Source organism: Hoplias malabaricus, chromosome 13 (assembly GCF_029633855.1).
Source record: "Hoplias malabaricus isolate fHopMal1 chromosome 13, fHopMal1.hap1, whole genome shotgun sequence".
NCBI classification, from domain to species: Eukaryota; Metazoa; Chordata; class Actinopteri; order Characiformes; family Erythrinidae; genus Hoplias; species Hoplias malabaricus.
This window is the reverse complement of record NC_089812.1, coordinates 38,347,376-38,368,991: the sequence shown is the minus strand read 5'-3', so window position 1 is coordinate 38,368,991 and position 21,616 is coordinate 38,347,376. Positions and strand designations below refer to the sequence as shown.

General features: G+C 37.4%; 1 protein-coding gene and 1 long non-coding RNA gene across 3 annotated transcripts in view; one reads left to right on the top strand and one right to left on the bottom strand.

Annotated features, from left to right (window-relative positions):
- LOC136664687 (choline transporter-like protein 2) overlaps positions 1-20,446 on the top strand; it is a 28,598-nt gene extending 8,152 nt beyond the window's left edge. The window contains exons 4-22 of one of the 2 annotated variants that reach the window (XM_066642040.1): positions 825-909; positions 2,465-2,549; positions 3,035-3,145; positions 3,239-3,299; positions 3,421-3,547; positions 4,475-4,558; positions 4,746-4,858; positions 6,146-6,277; positions 6,563-6,662; positions 7,236-7,328; positions 8,025-8,115; positions 8,633-8,895; positions 9,034-9,128; positions 11,514-11,617; positions 12,387-12,460; positions 12,568-12,638; positions 13,098-13,183; positions 13,870-13,954; positions 18,630-20,446. In XM_066642040.1, coding sequence (XP_066498137.1) covers positions 825-909; positions 2,465-2,549; positions 3,035-3,145; positions 3,239-3,299; positions 3,421-3,547; positions 4,475-4,558; positions 4,746-4,858; positions 6,146-6,277; positions 6,563-6,662; positions 7,236-7,328; positions 8,025-8,115; positions 8,633-8,895; positions 9,034-9,128; positions 11,514-11,617; positions 12,387-12,460; positions 12,568-12,638; positions 13,098-13,183; positions 13,870-13,954; positions 18,630-18,730 — 1,961 coding nt within the window. In that variant the 3' untranslated portion in view covers positions 18,731-20,446. The other variant, XM_066642039.1, reaches the window with a different exon arrangement.
- The window catches only part of LOC136664690 (uncharacterized), a 32,027-nt gene continuing 26,610 nt past the window's right edge, over positions 16,200-21,616 (bottom strand). The window contains exon 5 of the long non-coding RNA XR_010795169.1: positions 16,200-16,334. This is a non-coding gene — a long non-coding RNA (uncharacterized lncRNA). The remainder of the gene's footprint in view (positions 16,335-21,616) is intronic.

Genomic DNA, 21,616 nt, shown 5'->3' with positions numbered 1-21,616 from the left:
TTCAGATCAGTAGATCAGTACATATCAGCATATCTCAACCATGTGTTGATCCTCGCTTTGTGTGTACGTCAAAGCACTAATTAGTCTGGTAGCATTTCACAAATCAGACCACCTAAGCTCAAAGATGTCTGTTAGAATTGTCCTATGGCACTTTTGTCTGGTACACGCTTGACTTTGGAGTATAGTTTTTTGGCTAATCTGAGAAATCTTGCTAAGGAAGCGCCCTCCTGGAACCTCTCTTACTCATAGTTAAGTGACTCTAAGTTTTAGAATTTGACTCTGTTGTGTTGTGTATGCTAAGAGTTGAGGGGAAAACCTTTGTTGAACTGTGACTTGCTCTTTTGAGTGAAATTAAAGAGGAAATGGATCTTTTTACAAAAGGCACACAACTGACAAACCTAAGTTAGCGAACTGAAACCACACTGTTGGCAAAAGGTGCTAGGTGCACAGTGAAGCTCAATAAAACAAATCCTAATTTATAGGAAGTTTATAATTGATTAACTCTACCATGGTTTCCTGCTTTATATCCAAACACATATTCATTTATTTAATTTATGCTTGAATCATTCAATTTATACATGTTTTGTTCTATGAATTTCATGATATATAGTGATTAAATGTAACTTTTTTTTTAATGCACAAGGCTTCTTTCTTTAATTTCCACCTTAAACACTATAGAAATAGATTTTTAATAATTTTTTTTTAAACATTCTGTCTGAACACTAAACAGAAAAGCTGGTGTAAAGCCAGTGTAAGAATGGTGTGTTTTTTTTTGAGGCTGAACAGCGTAGTCACTGCTCATGTTTCATTTTGCTCCTCCTCAGCATGGTCTCAGGGCGACCCCAGGAAAGTCATCTACCCCACAGACAGTGAAGGACAATTCTGTGGGCAAGTTGGAACTCCTCTGGAGTAAGTGAATTTCTTGCCGTCGAAAATGCCGTCGAATTTCTTGCCGTCGAAATAAGTTTGACAGTGAATGGTTTCAGATCCTCCTACAATGAGTAATGCATGGCAAGAAATGCATGAAGAAGCAGTTATAAGAAAAGTATCGTGAGTTATTAAAAGTACTTTTGGAGAACCTCAGTCATACAACTGAAACATAGTTACTTGCTTCTTGACTGTAAGAAGTGGCAAGCTGTAAACATTGAAAGAGGGAGTTCTCTGTAGGTGTGCCTCATCAAAAGGAGACTGGGAAATGGCTTTAGAATATTTCACATTATTGTAGTTACTGACAGATATAAGTATGAATTAAAATGAAAATAGCAGCTTAATTTGCTTTAAAACTGACAATTTTATTAAACTGACGGAAAAACCCGAGCTCCCTACGGAAATTCTTGAACGCGACCGTGACGTCACTGGTGGACAACAGCTGAACAACGCCGCGGTAAAACACCGTTATGACTGACTGTTATGACAGTATCTAGCTAAATAACCAACATTATTCATGACAATAGCCTAGCAATAAGCTAAACTCAAATGTAGAGGTACCGTTATTCTTGTAAATGTGATCGAAGTCGAACTCGAATTCATCCGACACTATAAACCTCCGTAATGCAGCTACGTAGCCGAGTATAATCTGAGACACCAAGTTTAGCGAGTCAAGCTAACGTTAACTAACACCAACTAAAACAGGCGAAGTGAGTGTCCTTACCCTGTTTACCTCCATGTTACAGAGGCTCTTCAACACCTTTCGTTGGTGTCCTTACATGCCCATAGTGTTGGAAAAGCACCAGTGAAATGAGCTACAGATAACGGAGTGAGCGGATGGTCCTTTCCAAAGTGCCCGTTTAAAGTGGACAAATTTAGTCCATTTTCTGGATATTTTGGGATCTTTGGGCCATTTGTTCACAGATGTCCCACTGTACATTGAATGATTGCAGCCAAAAACAACACACCTTTTCCTCATTCTGCATTAAATTAAGTGCAGCTTCTAGAGTGTTGTCCACCATCTACGTCACAGGCAAGACGCCTATTAGAGTTTCCCAACACCGCTGGGGGGGGGGGGGACCAACGGTCTTTTAAACCTTATTCCTTCAATTAGTAAGAAATAACATGTTTTCTGACGATCAATAAACACAAGTTAGGAACTCAAACTCCACTGGATTTATTTGACACTTTCATAGAACTGCTGCTGCTTAGCCTTTAAGTTTTCAAGATTTTAAGGCTTTAAGGACAATAGGTGAAAATTTCAACAGTATTGAGGTTGGATCAATATATCAGTGAACTGGTCAAAGTATTGTTTGGGTTATAGGCCAGTGACATACAACGCAGCTGTAACTGAAATAAGAAAAAGCACGCCCACTATATCACTCTGTGTTATGGAATGTACTATGTTTATTAAAAAAAAAAAAACAAAAAAAAAACTCAGAAACATGAAAGATTTTGAAGCATATGATGTTTCCTGCAAATCTCAAGGTCTAATTGAGGGCTTTTTTTTTTTTTTTTTTTAATAAATTAATTTCAGGAACAAACCCTACTTGTTCTATTACAACATCCTGAAGTGTGCCAGTCCAATGGTCCTTGTGGCGTTTCAGTGTCCTACAACTCAGGTACGTGTCCACACTCTGCCCTCTTTCTATCGCCCTTCTTTCAGTTTTCCACTTTACCTGTTGATAGCCTCCCACTGAGCTCTCTACTATTATTTATTATTTTATTTTTAGGTGTTATGCGAGATTAAACATTGTATATTTAACCTTGTGGTTGCACTGTTCTAGTCTGCACCATCTTGGCCTTCTATATACAGTCCATGGCCAAAGGTTTGTGGACACGCCCTCTTCTAAAAAAAATAAGTATTATGGGTATATTATATACACTTGCTTACACAAGCCCTCCAAACTCAAATGGTTGTGTTCAAAAATATCGTAGCAATTGTAGTGTTGATTTGTTTTTGTTGGTGAGAATATAAAAAAAAAACCCTGAAAAAGTAAATAAGCTTGGACTTAAGAGAATGAGCGATTCATTGTTAACGGTAACTTGGTCCAAGACAAGGCATTACCCATTCTCTAGGCCTGAATTTTTCTCTCTTCTCTGGTAGATTTGTGTGGAGGAATGTCCCAGTACCTCCATCACCTTGATGACTGCCTACAGTAATGCCGAAAAGTGGAAGAGCTACACGAAATTCTGTAAAAAAGACATAGCTGGCAAGGTAAGTTGGGTGGGGTGGGCTTGTTCCTCCCTCCTTTATTCGAGATTTTTGCTGTATTAATTTGCATGTTTTTTCATTTTTAAAACGTTACAGCCACCCCAACAGATACTGAAAGACCAACTGTGTCCTGGAATGCTCATCGCTAGCAAACCATGTAAGCCTTTGTAATTTGTAATAGATTTAGCCCTTATCCACTTACATAGATCAGCATTTGTGTCTTTTCATTGCTTGTTATAACTGTTTTACGTCATTGTTTTTCTTTATCCCCCTCAAAGTCACACGCAGGTGTTTCCCAGCCCTTGGTGTAAAGGAGAATAATATCTTCACTGTAGGAAATCAAACCACATTTGTTGATGATGAGAGCAAAAACAGAAAGGCTAGTGACCTATTGCCTGCAGTAGGGTGAGTTCACACACACTCACATTCGCAATAAAACAACACCCTGTCTCCTTTAAATAGATCGCAGGGTAAAATCAGTGTTGATTTTTGGGCAGCAGTATTTTGTTCACTTTCCACTAGTTCTAACATTTGCAGGCAACCTAATCTCACTCCACCAGTCACTACTGTCTGTGGTACGACTGAGTGCCTGTAACTAGATCTTTTTGACAGATATCCCAGGCTTTGGTTTGACGTCTGCTTCATCACATATAAGTGCTCTCACAGATTCTTTTCTAGAAGAGAGGCACAGCAGAAACATTTTGGGAACCACTGGTCTAATCTTTAATTAGTTTAACATATACAATGTTGTATATAGAAAATAAAGAAATGCCCTCCACACTGCAAAAAATGAAATCTAAGCAGGTAAAATGTACTTAAATCTAGTCTAAATATCTAGTGTTACTCATTTGGAAATTGTCGTAAGAATATAATTATTCAACTTATTTCTCACAGATTTTTACCTGTTTTAAATCATTTTATCTACAGAAAGGGTCTTATTCCATCGGCAGATATTTTTGCTTCTTTTAAGCATCATTTTATGTTAATTCTTGAATTAAGAAAAAATATCTGCCGCTGGAATAAGACACTTTCTGTTGATAAAATGACTTAAAACAGGTAAAAATATGTTAGAAATAAGTTGAATAACCTTAATAAATTCTTACAACAATTTCCAAATGAGTAACACTAGATATTTAGACTAGATTTAAGTAAATTTTACTTGCTTAGATTTCATTTTTTGCAGTGCACACAGAACACATTTCTATGTATTTTAATACACCATTACACTTTATTTGCTAAATCTAAGATATTGGGATTACCTGATGATTATAATATAATCAGAGGAAAAAGTATGGCACAGCTTTGATCAAAATGCACTTTTGATATCGACAGGAATGCCACAATAGTGAGCGAGGCTAGACTGGTGGTCGTGAAGATCTTTGAGGATTACACGCAGTCGTGGCATTGGATCATCCTGTAAGTCACACGTTGCTTGTATAAGAATACAACATGTCTTTAAATCCTGAAGTAACACAGGCCTGTATTTAGCCAGGTTACTGTAGTTTCATATTTGTGCAATTATCCTGATTATGTGTAAGGTTTATATTTTGGTGAAGCAGTGAATGATTTTTAGTTTTTGTTGTTCTTCATACTGTTTTCACAGAGGTCTTGTTATTGCCATGGTCCTGAGTCTGATCTTCGTTGTGCTGCTGAGGTTCCTGGCTGGCGTCATGGTCTGGGTCATGATTGTCCTGGTCATCGTGGTCCTTGGATATGGTACAGAGCATCTAAGATTTATAACGATCTTTTTTTTTTAATGGGTTTTCTGTGACAGTCTGGTGCAGAAAATGAACATGTCATGAAGCAAAGATTTAGAGTGAAAATGAATGTGTTCGTTACAGTTTTTATTTGGTTTAGTTTGTAGTATTTGGGTGAATATTAGTGCACTGTTATTTCCTTCTTTTACATTGTTAGCAATGCTACATTTGCTAAAAGATACCTTATGCTTAACTAGATTCTTTACACCATCAGGGAACTTTAAAATTTGAAGGTTTTTCATGTTAAACAGAATCTGTGGGTTTTCTGGAGTTCTTTTTTCATGTCAGGCACTAACATCAGCTAATGAGCAGTTATTTCTTCTGTGTGTTCAGCTTTGAAAAATTAAGCTTTCCTTCCTATGGAATATATTTATAAAACTTCATTCACCTCAGTGACATTCTGTGAATTCACAGATAAGTGTAAGCAGAGTTTCTTTATGAAATGGCAGTCATTCATGATTTTATGCGAATTGATGAAAGGTTATCCCAACCCCACCCCCCCGCCCCGTAGACCACACTATTACAGCACCCATTGCAATAATGTGTGTTACTATGGTCTTGTACCACATTTTTCTCATGAGCAAAATGTACATAAACTTTCCATATGGAGTATGTAAACGGATACAGGCATTTACTTGGTCATTATTCATCTATTTAACAGATTATTTAAAGGATTACTCTTGTTTATTCACATAGACATTGTAATCAGATTGAACTCAGTCAGATTACTGGGATGTATAGTGTACATGTACTGGAAGGTATGTACTTGGAAATGTTAAATTCCAATTAAGATATGAGTAGGTTTATTAACAGATTATCACTTTGCGTGTTAAGTTGGGGGCGGCACGGTGGCGCAGCAGGTTAGTGTCGCAGTCACACAGCTCCAGGGACCTGGAGGTCGTGGGTTCGATTCCCGCTCCAGGTGACTGTCTGTGAGGAGTGTGGTGTGTTCTCCCTGTGTCTGCGTGGGTTTCCTCCGGGTGCTCCGGTTTCCTCCCACAGTCCAAAAACACACGTTGGTAGGTGGATTGGCGACTCAAAGTGTCCGTAGGAGTGGATGTGTGTGTGTGTGTGTGTGTTGCCCTGTGAAGGACTGGCGCCCATTGATTCCAGGTAGGCTCTGGACCCACCGCGACCCTGAATTGGATAAGTGGTTACAGATAATGAATGAATGTTAAGTTGGCTTATGTCAGTCATTCTGCTGTTTTTTGTTCATGTGGTTCTTCCTCTGCATTGTTATAAACAGGTATAATCCACTGTAGTGTTGTGTATAGTAACCTGAAGAATGAGGAAAAGTCAAACATCACCCTCAAGGAACTGGGCTTCCAGATGGACTTGAAAGTGTATTTTAAAATCAGACAGACCTGGTTGGCCTTCAGTGAGTATCACAGAGCTGGGATTCTTGATTTTCTTCACAAGGAACTGGACAGGTTGTCCTAAAGTGACATTAAAGTATGCTGAAATTGTTACCTCCTTGATGTTCCAAAGGACATTAAAAAGTAGACCCCCAGAGAGGATAGAATATCCTATTATATGATATGTGCATTAAAATTTAAGAATATTTCCTTTCTTGTAAGTAAGAATTTTGGATATTTGCCTAGACCACAGCATTTGCAAATCAAATACTGGAGCACTGAGTGTCCTTCTCTGTTTCACTGTACAGTAATCATTTTGGCCATAGTGGAGTTGGTGGTCATCGTACTCCTTATATTTATCAGAAACAGGATCAGAATCGCCATTGCTCTCATCGCAGAGGCCAGCAGGTATGTGGTGTGGTGTAGTGCCCTGACTGTATAAATATAAATGAACTATAACGAATAAACTTAAAAGGTAACATTAAAAAGTACAGAAATATACAAATACTAAAAAAAGAATTTGTTTTATTTTAATCCAAAGTGAATTTGCTTTAATTAAAAAAATATCGGTGTAAATATCGGCTACTCCAAGGTGGTAATTATCGGTTATCGTATCGGCCCTAATATAAATCATTTTAAATGTTGTTGTCATTCTGTTGTACATATTTCCAGTTTATTCAGAATAATTTAAATATTAAAGGCTGTGTTTTTCAATTTTGGACACATCAAAAGCTTATATTTTCAGTTTGTAGTTTTCTTCAATTAACACATTTATTTATAAAAGGAAATCCTTGTTAAGTATAATTTGCTCAAAAAGCCATGGAAATAAACTTTGAAAATGTTTTGAAATCATGCCTCAGTATTGAACTCTAACTTTTCCTAAGGATTATTTTGATTTGTTAAGGTCAGGTCTGATTATGTCAGATCTGTGATAACAGATATATGAAGGTATATAAAGCTGCTCTTTTCACTCACTTACAGGGCCATCGGTCATGTGATGTCATCACTGTTTTATCCCCTGTTTACCTTTGTCCTGCTGGCCGTGGTCATTGCGTACTGGGCCATCACAGCGGTGTATCCTGATGTTGTTGGTCATGTGCTGCAAGTGCTTCTAGAGTTCTGTTCATTGTTGTTAATTATTTTTTGAACTATGGAAGATGTGCTAAACATGCGTCTGATTAATCTTTGCATTTGACAGTGCATTGTTACAAGTGGTTTGCGTCTGTCCTACTGTGAATTTAATAATGATTTTAACATGCGCTTGTTGAAATACGTAGTGGAATGTCACAAAAAGTACCCAATTGCAAGAAATTGTGAGGAAAGAGCAACAGATTTTCCAGTAGAAGCACACAAGGTTTAAACTGGGCTAGGTTTATGACCCAATTTGCAACGCAGTTTATTTTTCCAAAGAGTAAATGCAAACTGTTCAATAACTAACCTTTTTTTTCTAAACGGGGTTGGTATTAGCTTTATAACTAGCAAATTAGCGTAGAAATAAAATGGGGATATACTTGGCTCTGTACAAACCAGTTTAAATGCAGCACTAAACGTGATATTTTTTTTTTTGCGCTGGCTTATAAATAGCTTGTTTTAAATCCAGCTTGTTTTATTTCAGATTGCATTGTTTTCTGAGGTGGTTATTTATTTATTTTTATTACGTTTTGTAAACAATGACAGGAACTAGGGCAGGGCAGTGATTAGTAACATTAATTATTATGTTATTGTTATGAAATGATCAGAAATTGTGATGTTAGCCCTTAACTTGTTCAGCTTCCTCTCAACATCTAATGAGGCCGTGTACAAAGTGTTCAACGAGGGAAAACAGGAATGCATTCATGAAAACAAAACGTGCTTTCCTGGGGTGAGTGTAATGACACATGCATGCATACCATAATTAGTAATGAATAGCATTAAATAAATTGAATGCTAATTAAATAGCATTAAATTAATTTGTTTTTAAATCAAAATATAATCCTACATTATTTGAACACAGCAGCTGTCCTTCATTTTGTGTGAAAATTTCATGAGAAATGGACCAATAGAAATGCTTTATGCAATAGAAAATTTTACATGGACTTCCATTGAAAGCTCAGGAGTTTTCCTTCTTTTATAAAGTTACTATTTTGAAGATAAGTTTTTCTTTGGACATGGATGATTACTCGGTTTGACTGGCTGCGTAATTAACGGTTGCGTTGAGCTGAAGGGGCAATTACAAGATCAATGAATCTACAAGGAATCTACCAAAATACAAGGAATCTACCAAAACTGAGAGCATACTTTTCCTTTTACTGCACTTTTAATTTCTGAAATCTTATATTTTAATCTAAATGTAGTCGGAAGTAGTTCAAAAGGTCTTGTTTTTTTTTTGGCTATTTCAGAATTACTCAGAAAGTGATGACAAGAAGGACTGCCCAGAGTCGCAGTGCCTTTTTACTTTCTACGGTGGAGAAACCCCATACCACAAGTACCTCATCTTCCTCCAGTTCTACAACATCTTCCTCTTCTTCTGGTGTGCCAACTTTGTAACAGCCTTAGGTCAGATGACCTTGGCAGGGGCCTTTGCGTCGTACTATTGGGCATTCAACAAGTCTAAGGATATGCCCGATTGCCCAGTGTTTGCCTCCCTTGGCAGAGCTCTCAGGTATGCACTCAAGTATGGATTCAGTTTGGTTGGTTTTACGCTTGTGTTGGCTGACAGACCTGTTTTGTTTCTTGTGTGGAATCCATTTGTCATGTTGAATTAACTGTTTATGCACTTTGGGTGTGTGTGTGTGTGAAGATATCACACAGGTTCTCTTGCATTCGGCTCTCTCCTCTTGGCAATCGTTCAGGTTATCAGGGTTCAGTTGGAGTATTTGGACCATAAACTGAAAGGTAAATTTAAAAAATACATATCTGCAAATCCTGCATTCTTTTGAAGGAGTAGCGTGGACAATTGAACTGAACTCATTTTTCTCTAATGAACTCTGTGAGTAGATTAGCCAAGGCATGTTTGGTTGTAGGTATATTTGTGTTTTTGTTACTACATAACATTGTGATATTGTTATGTATAAAAATGCATAAGAGTATGATACACAGCCCCACAGACATTAGCTGATAAAGTCCTGCGTTTACCCTTTAATTTTTTGTCCCTCCACACCGAAATTCACTTGACTATTTAACATCTCATTGTGTGACCCCTGATCCAGTTGCCCATGCAGTGAAAACAACCCAGTGGTAATGGTTGAAAACCTACATCAGTGACATGCAGGAAAATGGCGGCAAAGCATGAATGAGTTTGTGCCGCTACATTCATGTTTTCATGGGTCAGTTTTGATCCCTCTGTATCAGAGATGATTTACAAAAGATGAACACAATAGCCCAACAAGCCAGATATAGAAGCCAGATCATCTGGTTTGTGTGCATAAGATACATGACATGACCAGTGAAGCGGATCCAAGTTGATAACAGCATATCATGCAGTAAAAAGAAGAAAAGTTCACCCAAATGTGATTTAGACATTTTACCAAAGTCATTTTTGAGTTGTTTAAAGCCATTTAAAGGAAGCATGAGGAATAACAACATTTGTGCTTTAAGAGCTATATTTACATTTTAAAATATGTAGGTTTATTAGATTGTTGCTTGACATTGGCACTGCCACACTTGAATCACCTATAGACTAAGGGTGTAATTATAATGTATACCAAATGAAATAACCAAACTTTGGATAGTTATGCCTTGTTCTAATCAACTAATCAATATCTTTAGCTGTGTGAATAGTGAATGACCGCCAGGGTAGTCCTTCACAAGTGTATGGTTTGCTGCTGTCACTGTGCCACACACTGTATACAAAAAAAAAAACCCTAAAAAAATAAAATAAAATAAAAACACTCGCTGACCAAGCGTTCGTGTACAAGGATGTCTGCAAGGTGTATGCTTAACACTAGAACCACCGTGCTGTTTTGACTTACTGATACCTAGAAACTCCGGGAGCGGGTTATTTGACCGTATTGGCTTCCCATAACAAACCAAAACCTAGCTCTCTACTATCTTCTAGTGATTATATCCTTCAGGACCTAGCTCTTCTTATTTCTTTGGCAGTCATCCAACAAATAAGAGAACAGAATTTAATAGGTAGTCATTTTTGCACAAATGTAAATGAACAGTAACAGAACAGGTAAAGGATATCAACAGTTGTTGAAATGTTATTTCCAAGTCAAAATCCAGACTTCAACCTCATTTGAGATGCTGTGCTGGCCGTCACTAGAGATTAATGATTAGGGAGGCTAAGCTTTAAACGGGGGGTCTAGAAATAATCGCCTCATAGCAGCAAATAGAAGCAAATTTGAATATCTGTCTACAGGTAGAAAAACTAAACTGAGTTGTGATCAACTATTGACTCTTTATATATTACATATTATATACAGGTATCTGTAAAATATACGTCATAACATCAGGAAAGAACCTAAACATTTTACATTTATGCATTTGGTAGACGCTTTTATCCAAAGCGACTTACAAAAGAGGATCTAACATTCAAACTACAGCACGATTTATACAAAGTACCTTACATTGAGTGCAATATGCAGGAAGTAATAAGTGCATTAAAGGAAGACATTCAGTGCAAGAGATACTCTTGGAAGAGCTGGGTCTTGAAGGATTTCTTGAATGCGGAGAGGGTTTCTGTTGCTCTGATGGTGCTTGGAAGCTGGTTCCACCAGCGTGGTAAGCATCAATTCAGTCTTCCCTAAATACTGCAGGGTTTAATGCATGAACGTTTTAACTGGCTTTTTCAGCAGGCTTACTTTACGTTCATCAATAATCAGGTTTGCTCTGCTAGCAGAGTGCTATTGCAACAGTGGTTTTTCAGTTTGGTTAATTATAGATTGTGGGGGGCGCTAAAGAGAACAGGTCTGACGATGTGCATGGCTGTGCATAAACAATGCCCTCAAACGTTAATAAAATGAATACATTTTGTAAAGAAACGTAGGCAAAATTTCTCAAAAATGTTGAAACTGATGAGCTCATTACTGATGAAGTTACTATTGCTGAAGCTGGTCTTTTGTGTTATTAAAAAATAGGTTGTGTTTATTTTACTCGTTTACTGTTTTTTTGTTTATTTTGGTTGTCTAAAGGAGGGTATACTTTGTTTTTTCCCATGGCTGTACATCCACTTCTGAAGCATTTACCCAGCGGTCAGTTGGTATCCAACATAAATGTACTGTCCACACTCCCTGAATTTAAACAGTGAGTGTTTTTGTTTACATGTTCTCTCTACAGGAGCAGAGAATAAATTTGCCAAATTTGTCCTCTGCTGCCTCAAGTGCTGCTTCTGGTGCCTGGAGAAGTTCATCAAGTTCCTCAACAGAAACGCTTACATCATGGTATTTTGGCATTTATAATGTGGCATAGTTACAGTTCTAGTTGCAGTAAACAGAACTGTGGAAGAATGGCAATAATGAAATTTTGGGCTATAACCTGAGACATTTGACACTGGTGTACTGATCTTTGGCATGAGGGAACAGTGCTAATGTTACCTTTATAGCATGGACTTTGAGTGTATTATTGCTTGTACAGTTAGGACATGCCAGGTTTTTTTTTTTTTTAAACATTTTTTTAGTCATGTAAATAAACCTCATAGCAAGATGATTTCCCAATCATTCCTGGTCACGATTAGTGACAACATCATACATGCTCCAGCTTGGAAGCATTTTACATTGTAATCCCAAAGTAATTAGCAACATTTGGTGTATGTTAAAGACCCCTCCTAAATATATATATATATATATATATATATATATATATATATATATATATATATATATATAAAAAGTTGGCTCCATCTCCATTAAAGCGAGTCAAGCAGTAATACATTTAAGAATAATAATAATAAAGTAATATGTTGTTTCTCAGGTACACACTGACGACTGGGATTAGATTCTAGATTAACACACAAAGCAAGACTTTTTCAAAGAGTAGGTTGTAGGCCAAGAGGAGCCACCTTGTGGTTAACAATATTAATACAAGAGCATTCTAGCCATTTCGCTACATTACAGCAGAACAACCTTTTTGATTTGCTTACATGTGATCCCTTGTGTCTTAGTGAAAAGTAGGTGTGAGAACTGCAGTTAGAAGCTGTATGTATTCCCACAGGTGGCGATATACGGTAAAAACTTCTGCACATCAGCCCGGGATGCCTTTTTCCTCTTGATGAGAAACGTGATTAGGTGAGTAAAGTCCATCATGGCAGAATTACCTGCCTGGCCAACAAGGGTCCTGTGTTACAGTGTGATTAGGTTTCTGTTTTAATGGCTCTGTTTCACGGCTCTTTTAGGGTGGCGGTCCTGGATAAGGTCACCGACTTTTTGCTGTTCTTGGGAAAACTCTTGATTGTTGGAATTGTGGGTGAGTAAAAGACAATGGAGGGCAGAGTTAAGTAGAGGTCCTAATTACTGGCGTTACAGTTTGTGCTAATGGGTGTGGTCATTTTAACGGTTTAGTCTGCTAAATATGAGTAATAATTTAGATGACTAAAAACTGGTCTGCAGTTAAAAAACAGGTTATAGTACTCTAAAGAGCTAAAGGGAAACAATCTTGAATTGTGGATATTTAGATATTTAGACTTTTTGACGATTTTATCCTTCTCACTGCTTCTGGAATAAATATGCCATTCATTTGAACATGTTACATTTAATTTCATTCCTTTAGAGGGAAATACAATAAATGAATAAAATGTTGACCATTTCAAAGTAGATTTGTTTCCCTTTTTCATAAAGAACCGTATTAATTTATTAGAAGTATTTTGCCAGAAATAACTATTTAAATGTGTGCTGCTTTCGTTTACTTCTCTCTTTCTTCATCCAGGAATTATTTCCTTCTTCTTCTTCTCTGGGAGGACACAAAGGTTGGATTTTGTCCCCAATCTGCACTACTACTGGGTGCCTATTCTGGTGAGAGAAAAGCACATCATGTGCGGATCTGAATCTCCGCACAATAAAGATTTTGATTGTCAATAGACACAAGGCCAAATGTGCTCTGGGATTTTCGGCAAAAACTGGAGTGGTGCAAATTTTGAGTAGGAGTACTGTAGCATATTAAATTTCTATAAAGTTACATTACAATAAAGGCACAGTTAGTTCATATTATTTGTGCATCAAACACATACAGGGGCTGGTCATTAAATCAGAATATCAGGAAAAAGTTGATTTATTTCAGTAATTCCATTCAAGAAGTGAAACTTTTCACACAGACTGATATATTTCGTGTTTACTTCTTTTAATTTGATGATTATATTTGATGATAACTCTTTAAATATATCAGTCTGTGTGTTATGAATGAGAATAATACACACGTCTCACTTTTTGAATGGAATTACTGAAATAAATCAACTTTTTCATCATATTCTAATTGTATAACCAGCCCCTGTATTTACCAAACAAGCTGCATGAAGTAGTTGGGTGTTGGAGTACAGGAATGTGTGCAAGTCAGGAAAACTACCCCATTAAGGATTAGAAACTAACAGGAAGCACCGGCAGGATCCTGAGAGGGAATTCTGGGGGTGTTTATGTTTTGTGAGGCTTATACAACACAAACTAATTTGCAGATATTCCTCTAATTCTGCGTTTTCCTTTCACAGACAATTGTGGTGGGCTCTTACTTTATAGCTCACGGATTCTTCAGTGTGTACGCCATGTGTGTGGACACACTCTTCCTCTGCTTCTGTAAGTATCAGATACAATTATTATTCCATACTATACACTTCCTATGGAAACAGACTTTACTCAATCACAATGAAGAATTTATTTCATTTTTTAGCTCTGTCACTATTCACTTTTTATTTTAAAAAACAAACTAAAACAAAAAACTGGACTGGAGCGCTTCGTATTTGAAAATAAATAAAAGCCTTGGACTAATCCAAACTCACTGAAATGAAGCGTGAAAAGCTTGTAATCCTGGATATGTATATTTTTCTATTACAACTTAGATGAAAGACATTAAAACTAGAGTATGAGCCTTTTTAAAATGTGTGTTAGTGTTAACTAGCCATTGCTCAACCATCGAGGACTAGGTTTTAAAGCTTCATCTATGTTTATAAAACTTTTTTGTACACAGTACAGCTTTTATAATAGCTATTGGTTTTCTGCTAATGGAATGCCATTGTTTGTTTGTGGGTGTGCGTTAACACACTATTAACGTTACAAGGGGAAACTCTACATAGCTCAGTGGTTGAGATGTAAACAGTCTTTCACAATGGTTTGATGTTGGATGATTCATTAGAGAATAAACAAGGAACTTAAGGTTTAGATGTAACCATTTTATTTACCATCCAAAGAGACTGATGCATCTACATAAGCTTGTGTTTTGTATAATGTTTACTCTTTTTCATCTGGGGGTTGTTTCCCCTTATAACACCCAGAATGTACATTGATACAGGAGCACTTTGTAGTTCTGCAATTAGACTGTAGTCCAGCTGCTTCTTCCTTCTTCCCATTTCATGGTCAGGACCCACACAGGACCACCACAGAGCGAGTATGATTGGGTGGTGGATCATTCTCAGCGCTGTGGTAGCGTGGTGGTGATGTTTGTGTTTGTTATGCTGGTATGAGTGGATCAGACACAGTAGCGTTGCTGGAGTGCTACATCTGGAGCAATGAGTTGTGTGTGTAACAGAATGGACAGTGAGTGGACACTCTAGGAGCGCTGCTTTGTCTGATCCACTCACAACATACTTAAACACCAGTGCACAAGCCACACAATAACACACACAAAATGTTCTATACCTATAATAATATTTTTTTATATTTTATTTTCTATTTCATATTTATACTTCTACTTGCTGTTTTATTCAGTTCTATATTTCTACTTTTGTTGCCACTATAGAGCTGAATACAGGGGGTCCTCGACTTACGACGTTGATCCATTCCTACGTCGCGTCGTAAACCGATTTTCGGTGTAAGTCGGAACATACGTACATACTGTACGTAAATAACATACTGTAAGCACTGATCCTCCTCCTAACACTTATCCTCCTCGGTCCCGAGCCCGTAACCATGTATTCTTTCGCCGCGCACACCACACACAAACTTCACGTTACGACGTTTACGATGTGTCGTAACCATGAAACATTGTAACTCGGGACTGACGTAACCCGAGGACCTCCTGTATATGTAAAACATAGTTCTATATTTGTTGTCTTATTTTTGTTATATATATTACTCTTGTATGCGGAACAGCTACTGGATGCCTTGAATTTTCCTTTGGGATCAGTAAAGTATGTCCCTGCAGCGCTGAGAATAATCCACCACCCAATCCTATCTGTTCTGTGGGGGTCCTGACAGTTGGAATATCAGGGTGAAATGGGGATAAAGAAACTGGTCTGTAATTGTAGAACTACAAAGTGCTCCTGTACAGTCAGTAGAGCTGATAAAATGGGTAGGTGTTCCTAAATACACAGTAGGTGTTCCTAATCAAGTGTACTTCAGTCATAAATGCCTTAAAAACGTTATAGCTTTCATAATCATTTCGTGTCCCACAGTGAATGACTGTTTTCAATCTTAATGCTTTAAATATGCTCAGTGTAGATACATGCTCTGAAATGTGGGTTCTTAACACTTCATTTGGTCTTTCCTGGTGAGCTGTGCGACCTTCATGAGACTAAAATGGTGTTCTGCTGGCTTTTGGCATTGTGTCTTTACTCTTTCACTAATTCTATCTTTCCCTCTCTCTCTCTCTTTCTCCCTCTCCTTGTTGGTCTCCTCCTCTCTCTACCCTTCACAATCCTCCTTGTCCCGTCGTCTCTGGCCATTTTATCTCACATTACTACCATTCAATTGATCTTCCCCCAAAATAATGGTCCTCCCATCATCTTCCTCACTCCGATATACCTGCATGATCACATCAATTACCCCCCCCCCCCCCCACGCACACAATCCCATTTTCATGTATATACATACACAAACATAAGGTGAGGACCTGGAGCGTAATGATGGATCAGCAGCTCGGCCGTATTACATGTCCTCCACGCTGCATGAAATTCTCTCATTGAACCCGGAGGAGCCCGTCTCCCAGTCTCCGTCTTCGCCTCAGAACGAGGAGCTCCCACTGAAAACCAGGAAGGATTCCACAGAATGAAGCTAACACACATTAGCACCAAGCTTCAAAAATGCTTTTGTTTGCAATATTTTGTTTTTGACACGAAGGCAGGAACTGAAAACGCAGGTATAACCCAATGGCTGATGTCTTTATTTGTAAGAACTGCTACAACATTATAGGTGATCAGCAAATCATCTCTCTCTTTTCTTAATTGATCATTAGATTTAAAGATTGACACGGGTGGTGGTGTTGGCCAGCATTTAATTTTTTGTTTGTCACTTTTTGAAACAGGGTTGGGGTGGGACCCCCTCAAAATCAAAAAATGTGTTATTCAGCTAAAAAGTACCTTTTACAGCTCTTTAAATTAGCTTTAGCTCTTTTGTTGCCACATTGTGCTTGCCACTGGTGAAAGTTGTATGTTGTTTGTGTGGTGATGAATGAAGGAAAGGAACAGGAGTGTGTGTTAAACACATATAAGGAAAATATATGTTTGCGCTATTATTGTGACCTTAATGTGTATATAATGTACATGCCAGCTAGTGAGGTTAGCATGCGACATACAAACAGTGTATTGTTTTTTTTTTAATTTAAGATTAAACATCTTCCACACACACGTTCATATGCAAGAAAGATAAATCTGACATTTTTGCTGTGTAGAAATGTTAGAGATTCTAACAAGGATAAGGCCCAAGCCCTAGTTAATTTAGTAACTGACATTAGCTTTACTTCACAAGGCTCTGTTTGATTCACCACAGACGCTGAAGACAAAATCAGCTACATCAATCTGGTAGTTGACTGCCGAAGTGCGTGCATGGGAGCACAGTTGGCCTTGCTATCTCCGGGTGGTTACAGTCCCTCCATCTTCCCCATAACATGGGCAGTGCTAGCCAATACAGCCATCTGTTAGCGACTAGCATTCTCCTCAAAGCAATATTAAGTTGTCTAGTGACACTTCATTAGCAGCAGTTCAAAAAGAAGCGGGGTCTGGATTCACTTGACTCAGAGAAGGCTTGTGTTAGACATCGCCCTCAGTTTGTAGCACTATGTGATTGGGGGGATTTGTGATTAATCTTGAGGAATTAGCATAAGAATAAATCTCAGCTGAACTATGTGTTCTGCATAAATGAAAATGAAGTGTATCGCACTATTTAGTAGTTTGAAATGTGCAACTTCTTCCGAAGGTCCTTGTAATTATGTAATTATGTTTTAATATAACAAGTATCATAAATCAGACTAGTTTTTGTAGAATTGTAATTGTTACAAACTCACAGTTAAGACAAAGTTTAATTTATTTTTTCTTTTTCTGAATGTTATGGCCTCTGTTATCACTTGTATGCCTTTATTAGTTTGAATATCGTTTAATTACACATTATGTTTGGAATAATTATGGCTGTGGACTGACTAAATGGATCTCATTTTACTTTTGCAATCTTCTTATAACATTGCAGTGACTGCACCCCCCCCCCCCCCAAGATGATAAGCCTTATCTCTGGGCCTGAGCCCAGACAAAAATGCCTCTTTGCCTTGAAATGCACCAACTATCTGCATCCTAACAACAAACACGTCATTGTGAATTTTCTTCCTCCTCCTTTTCTCTGTCTGTTTGGAATGGTGCCTTTTTTAAATCTGTCTATTAAAAAGTCTTTCTCTTACATACTCTTGTTGTCCTTCAAATGTTCAAATCCTTCTCTGTCCTGAGAAACTAGTTACAAAGCCTTGGTGTATCAGGATGGAACTGGTTTAAAACAGTTTGCCGGAACAATTGGGTGCAAGTGCTTTTAAGTTTCTTACTTATTCACCCTTTGTGTAATAGAGTGTAAAAGTCAGAGATCACGCCTCGTACGTTTCAAGTCTAATCAGAAATGAAGCAATGCTTGCCTAATGTTTTTTTAAGAACACACTGTTAACAGCTCTACCTTTCAGACCTGTAGTTTAATTTACTTCTCAGTGGACGTAGAGAAACCCTTGTGAATTTGAAGTGAAAAATCTGCATTCACTTTAAGACTGTGTTTTCAAAGGATGGCTGTTCTAATGTTGACTTTTTGACAGTTGTCAAAGCAAAAGATTTTTAAAGACATTATAGTTGAGGAATTGTAATGTTTCTTGTAATCACTTGTTTCTGAATGATTTCATTCATCTCCTTACGTGTTCCTCCAGAAGAATGAATGGTCAGTGGCATAAAGCTACATAAATTAATGAAAAGTTGAACTCTTGAGAGGGAACTGTATTGTCATGAAAAGGTGGCAATAAAACTGATCCCTGATGTTTGCTCCTCACCTCTTTTCTGTTCTGAATCTCTACTAGTGGAAGACCTGGAGCGGAATGATGGGAGCAATGAGAAGCCTTACCTGATGCCTGAGTCTTTGCTCAACATCCTGAACAAGTCTAATAAGGGCAAAAAGTAACGACACTGAGAGAGAGTACTCCCATGTGGTCAGAACTTACGGCATGACCTTCCAGTGGCAACTATCAATCGCAAGCCAAAGTAAATGTATACAGATAAGTGCCTTCATGTGTTTTGACAAATCAAGAAATGGCTCTAAGTGCCAGAACAGAACGGGAAGACATATTTTATGTATAGTTTTATACAACTACTATTTTTTTTTTTATCTGTTACTGCCTACAAATGCTGTTTTCTGTAAACTGTTACAAGATTGAAGAAGCGAAAGTGTTGGCAACAATTCTCATCAACTGAATGTAAACCTTAGGCCCAGTGCACGTGCATCCAGATATTTTTAAAAAAAATTATATATATATATCAAATCCCAGTCAAATTCCATCACTACAGATAATATTTTTTTTAATTATGCAAATCTTTATGTACTCAAAGTTGAATTTTTCTTCATTCTATCATAATTAACTCTCTCTAAAAAAAAAATAAAAATGACCTGCAGTTTGGACATTTTTGAAAAAAACAACTTTTCAGGTGAATACACGCATGTTTGTTTCTGTTAAAATTTCCTTTTAATCTTCACCCAACTCTTCTGAGTCTGAGGGACACTGCTGATGAAAGGCAACTAAAATATCAGAGTACTTGCTTCTACTGAAGTCCCCGTGGTCATTCTCCTGGGTCTTGTTAGCCTTGTACTCCAGTGTGAGTTCAGCAGCAGGTGTACGTCGTCAGTGTAAATAAACGAGTCCCCTTTATTTGTGACAGCCTTCTGTGCCTAGGTGCATCCTCAGTTTCAGAACCCTCATAGTGGTGAAGTTATTATTATTTATATATAAAGTGTATGTTAAAGGTGTTTTTAAATGTCCAGATGCACGTGAACGGGCCCATAGTGTTATTTTAAAAGCACATGTATTTTGTGAATAGAAAAGGCCTACAGTCCTCAGCGCTGAACCCCTTGGTAGAGTGTGAGAAATTCATCAGGACCAGAAACTGTTGATTTGTAACTCATCTTGTTTATTCTTGGATATAAAAGGAGCTTTCAAAGACGACCGAATACCCTGAGCAAGAGTGGGTTATGTTTTGGGATCAGCGTTTTAAGAGCAATGTTTTTTTGTAGAGAGCCGCCCTAAAAAAACACATTTAACATTCACAATTGTCAACATGACCTCTTTTCTGCAGAAGCTCCACTTCTTTAATCAAAACAGCCACATGTGTGTATCATCATCGACTGCTACAATACACATATTTTGAGCTCATGTTAGTGTCGATGCAGTTTTGTCAGGGATTTGTAGTGAGTCCTTACATTTTTATAAAGCACAGCTGTAGCCTTCAGTGGGGTGTTTATAGATCATTCACAGAGAGACGATAGTGCTCTTGATTGAGTGGAAATAACTGCTCAGTGGGGCTCAGGTGGAATGTCAGTGGTGATTCTCTGCTGGTATTAATCTGAGAATCTTTATATTTTGTGGATGAGGACTAATTTAATTAAAGATTTTGGAGTTGAAGTGCCTTAATAAAAATGTTGTTTTATACTATGTTTAACATGTTTAGTAAAACTGTATTTACTGTGTGTATATTTTTACAGTTGTTCTTTTGTTTAATGTAAACATGAACATGCTTGAATTGCATGATGGGATATATACAGCCAAAAGCATGTTTGTTGAAAGTGTATTGTTCACTTTTGCTACTTTCTAGCTATTAATACATACAATAAAGTTGCAGTTCCCTCCCACACCATCTCATTCTGGTTTTTGTTTATTTGTTTTTGTTTTAATTTAAACTTGATAGTGAAAGCAAAAGTGATGGTGGCCACAGAGACATGATTTCTACAACATGGGCTTCCCCAGAAACACTTGTAAAGCTTCCCTTTTCCTCTAATGAGAATATGCTCCACAAATTTTACTTTTTGATGCAGGTTTACAGGAAGTATTTACAGTAACTGTGAACTCACATTGTTTGTGTCCAAATGTCTGGTATTTTGAGCTTTATTGTGTGGCCATGACTTAAATGAGAGGAGCTGTGATTTGGATTTACTCACAGCTGCAAATCATTTAATGAACTGAGCTTATCATTAGCCATCAGACTATCCTTTCATATCATTTGGGTAAATACTGCTGCTTTGACTAATTTTTTGTTTTTATTGTTATAAATACTGAGTATAGTATGCTTTAATTTTATAAAATCAAAGATAATTCTTGTTAAATAAATGCACGAGGCAGTGAGTGGGTGTGAAATGGAGCACGTGGAGCGTTTTAAATTTTTGAGCTCTGCGTCATGGGGACTGTGATGCTGTAAAGTGGATTTCATTCATTCCATTACTTCATTGAATTTCACTGCTGGTTTCCTCATTTTTCCACCTGTCCTTCAGACACATTTTCACTATCACTTGCTTCGCTCGCTCTGTGTGTGTGTGTGTGTGTGTGTTGGTTGGTGGTGAATACAATAAAATCACAGGCTTATGAATAAATTCTTTAGAGACCAAAAAGCCATAAAAAAAGTAAGTGCATCTTATGAAAAAGAGATCATTTTACTTCTCGTAATAATTATTTTTGGGATTTTCTTAATAATTCATATAAATGCAATAGTAAAATTTATTCCTGAGAATGCATTTGCATTGGGTTTGTTGTGGTTAGATGAGGTTAGATGGTCTGATGATGCTGTGGTTGGCTCACTTTCCAAATATTATGCAAAGGTTTGGAAAAACCTGTCAGTTATATGTTGACTTTCTAAGCTGAAATATCTTAATTCATACAAAGAAATTATTTCACATGAGATGCCACCACTCAGCGAACACAGACACGGCAGGGCTTGAACCCTCAGAATTACAGATTCTCTTATCACCAATAATAAGATGAAATAACACGTTTTATTTTGTATGTATGTCTGAGTGTATTTAATA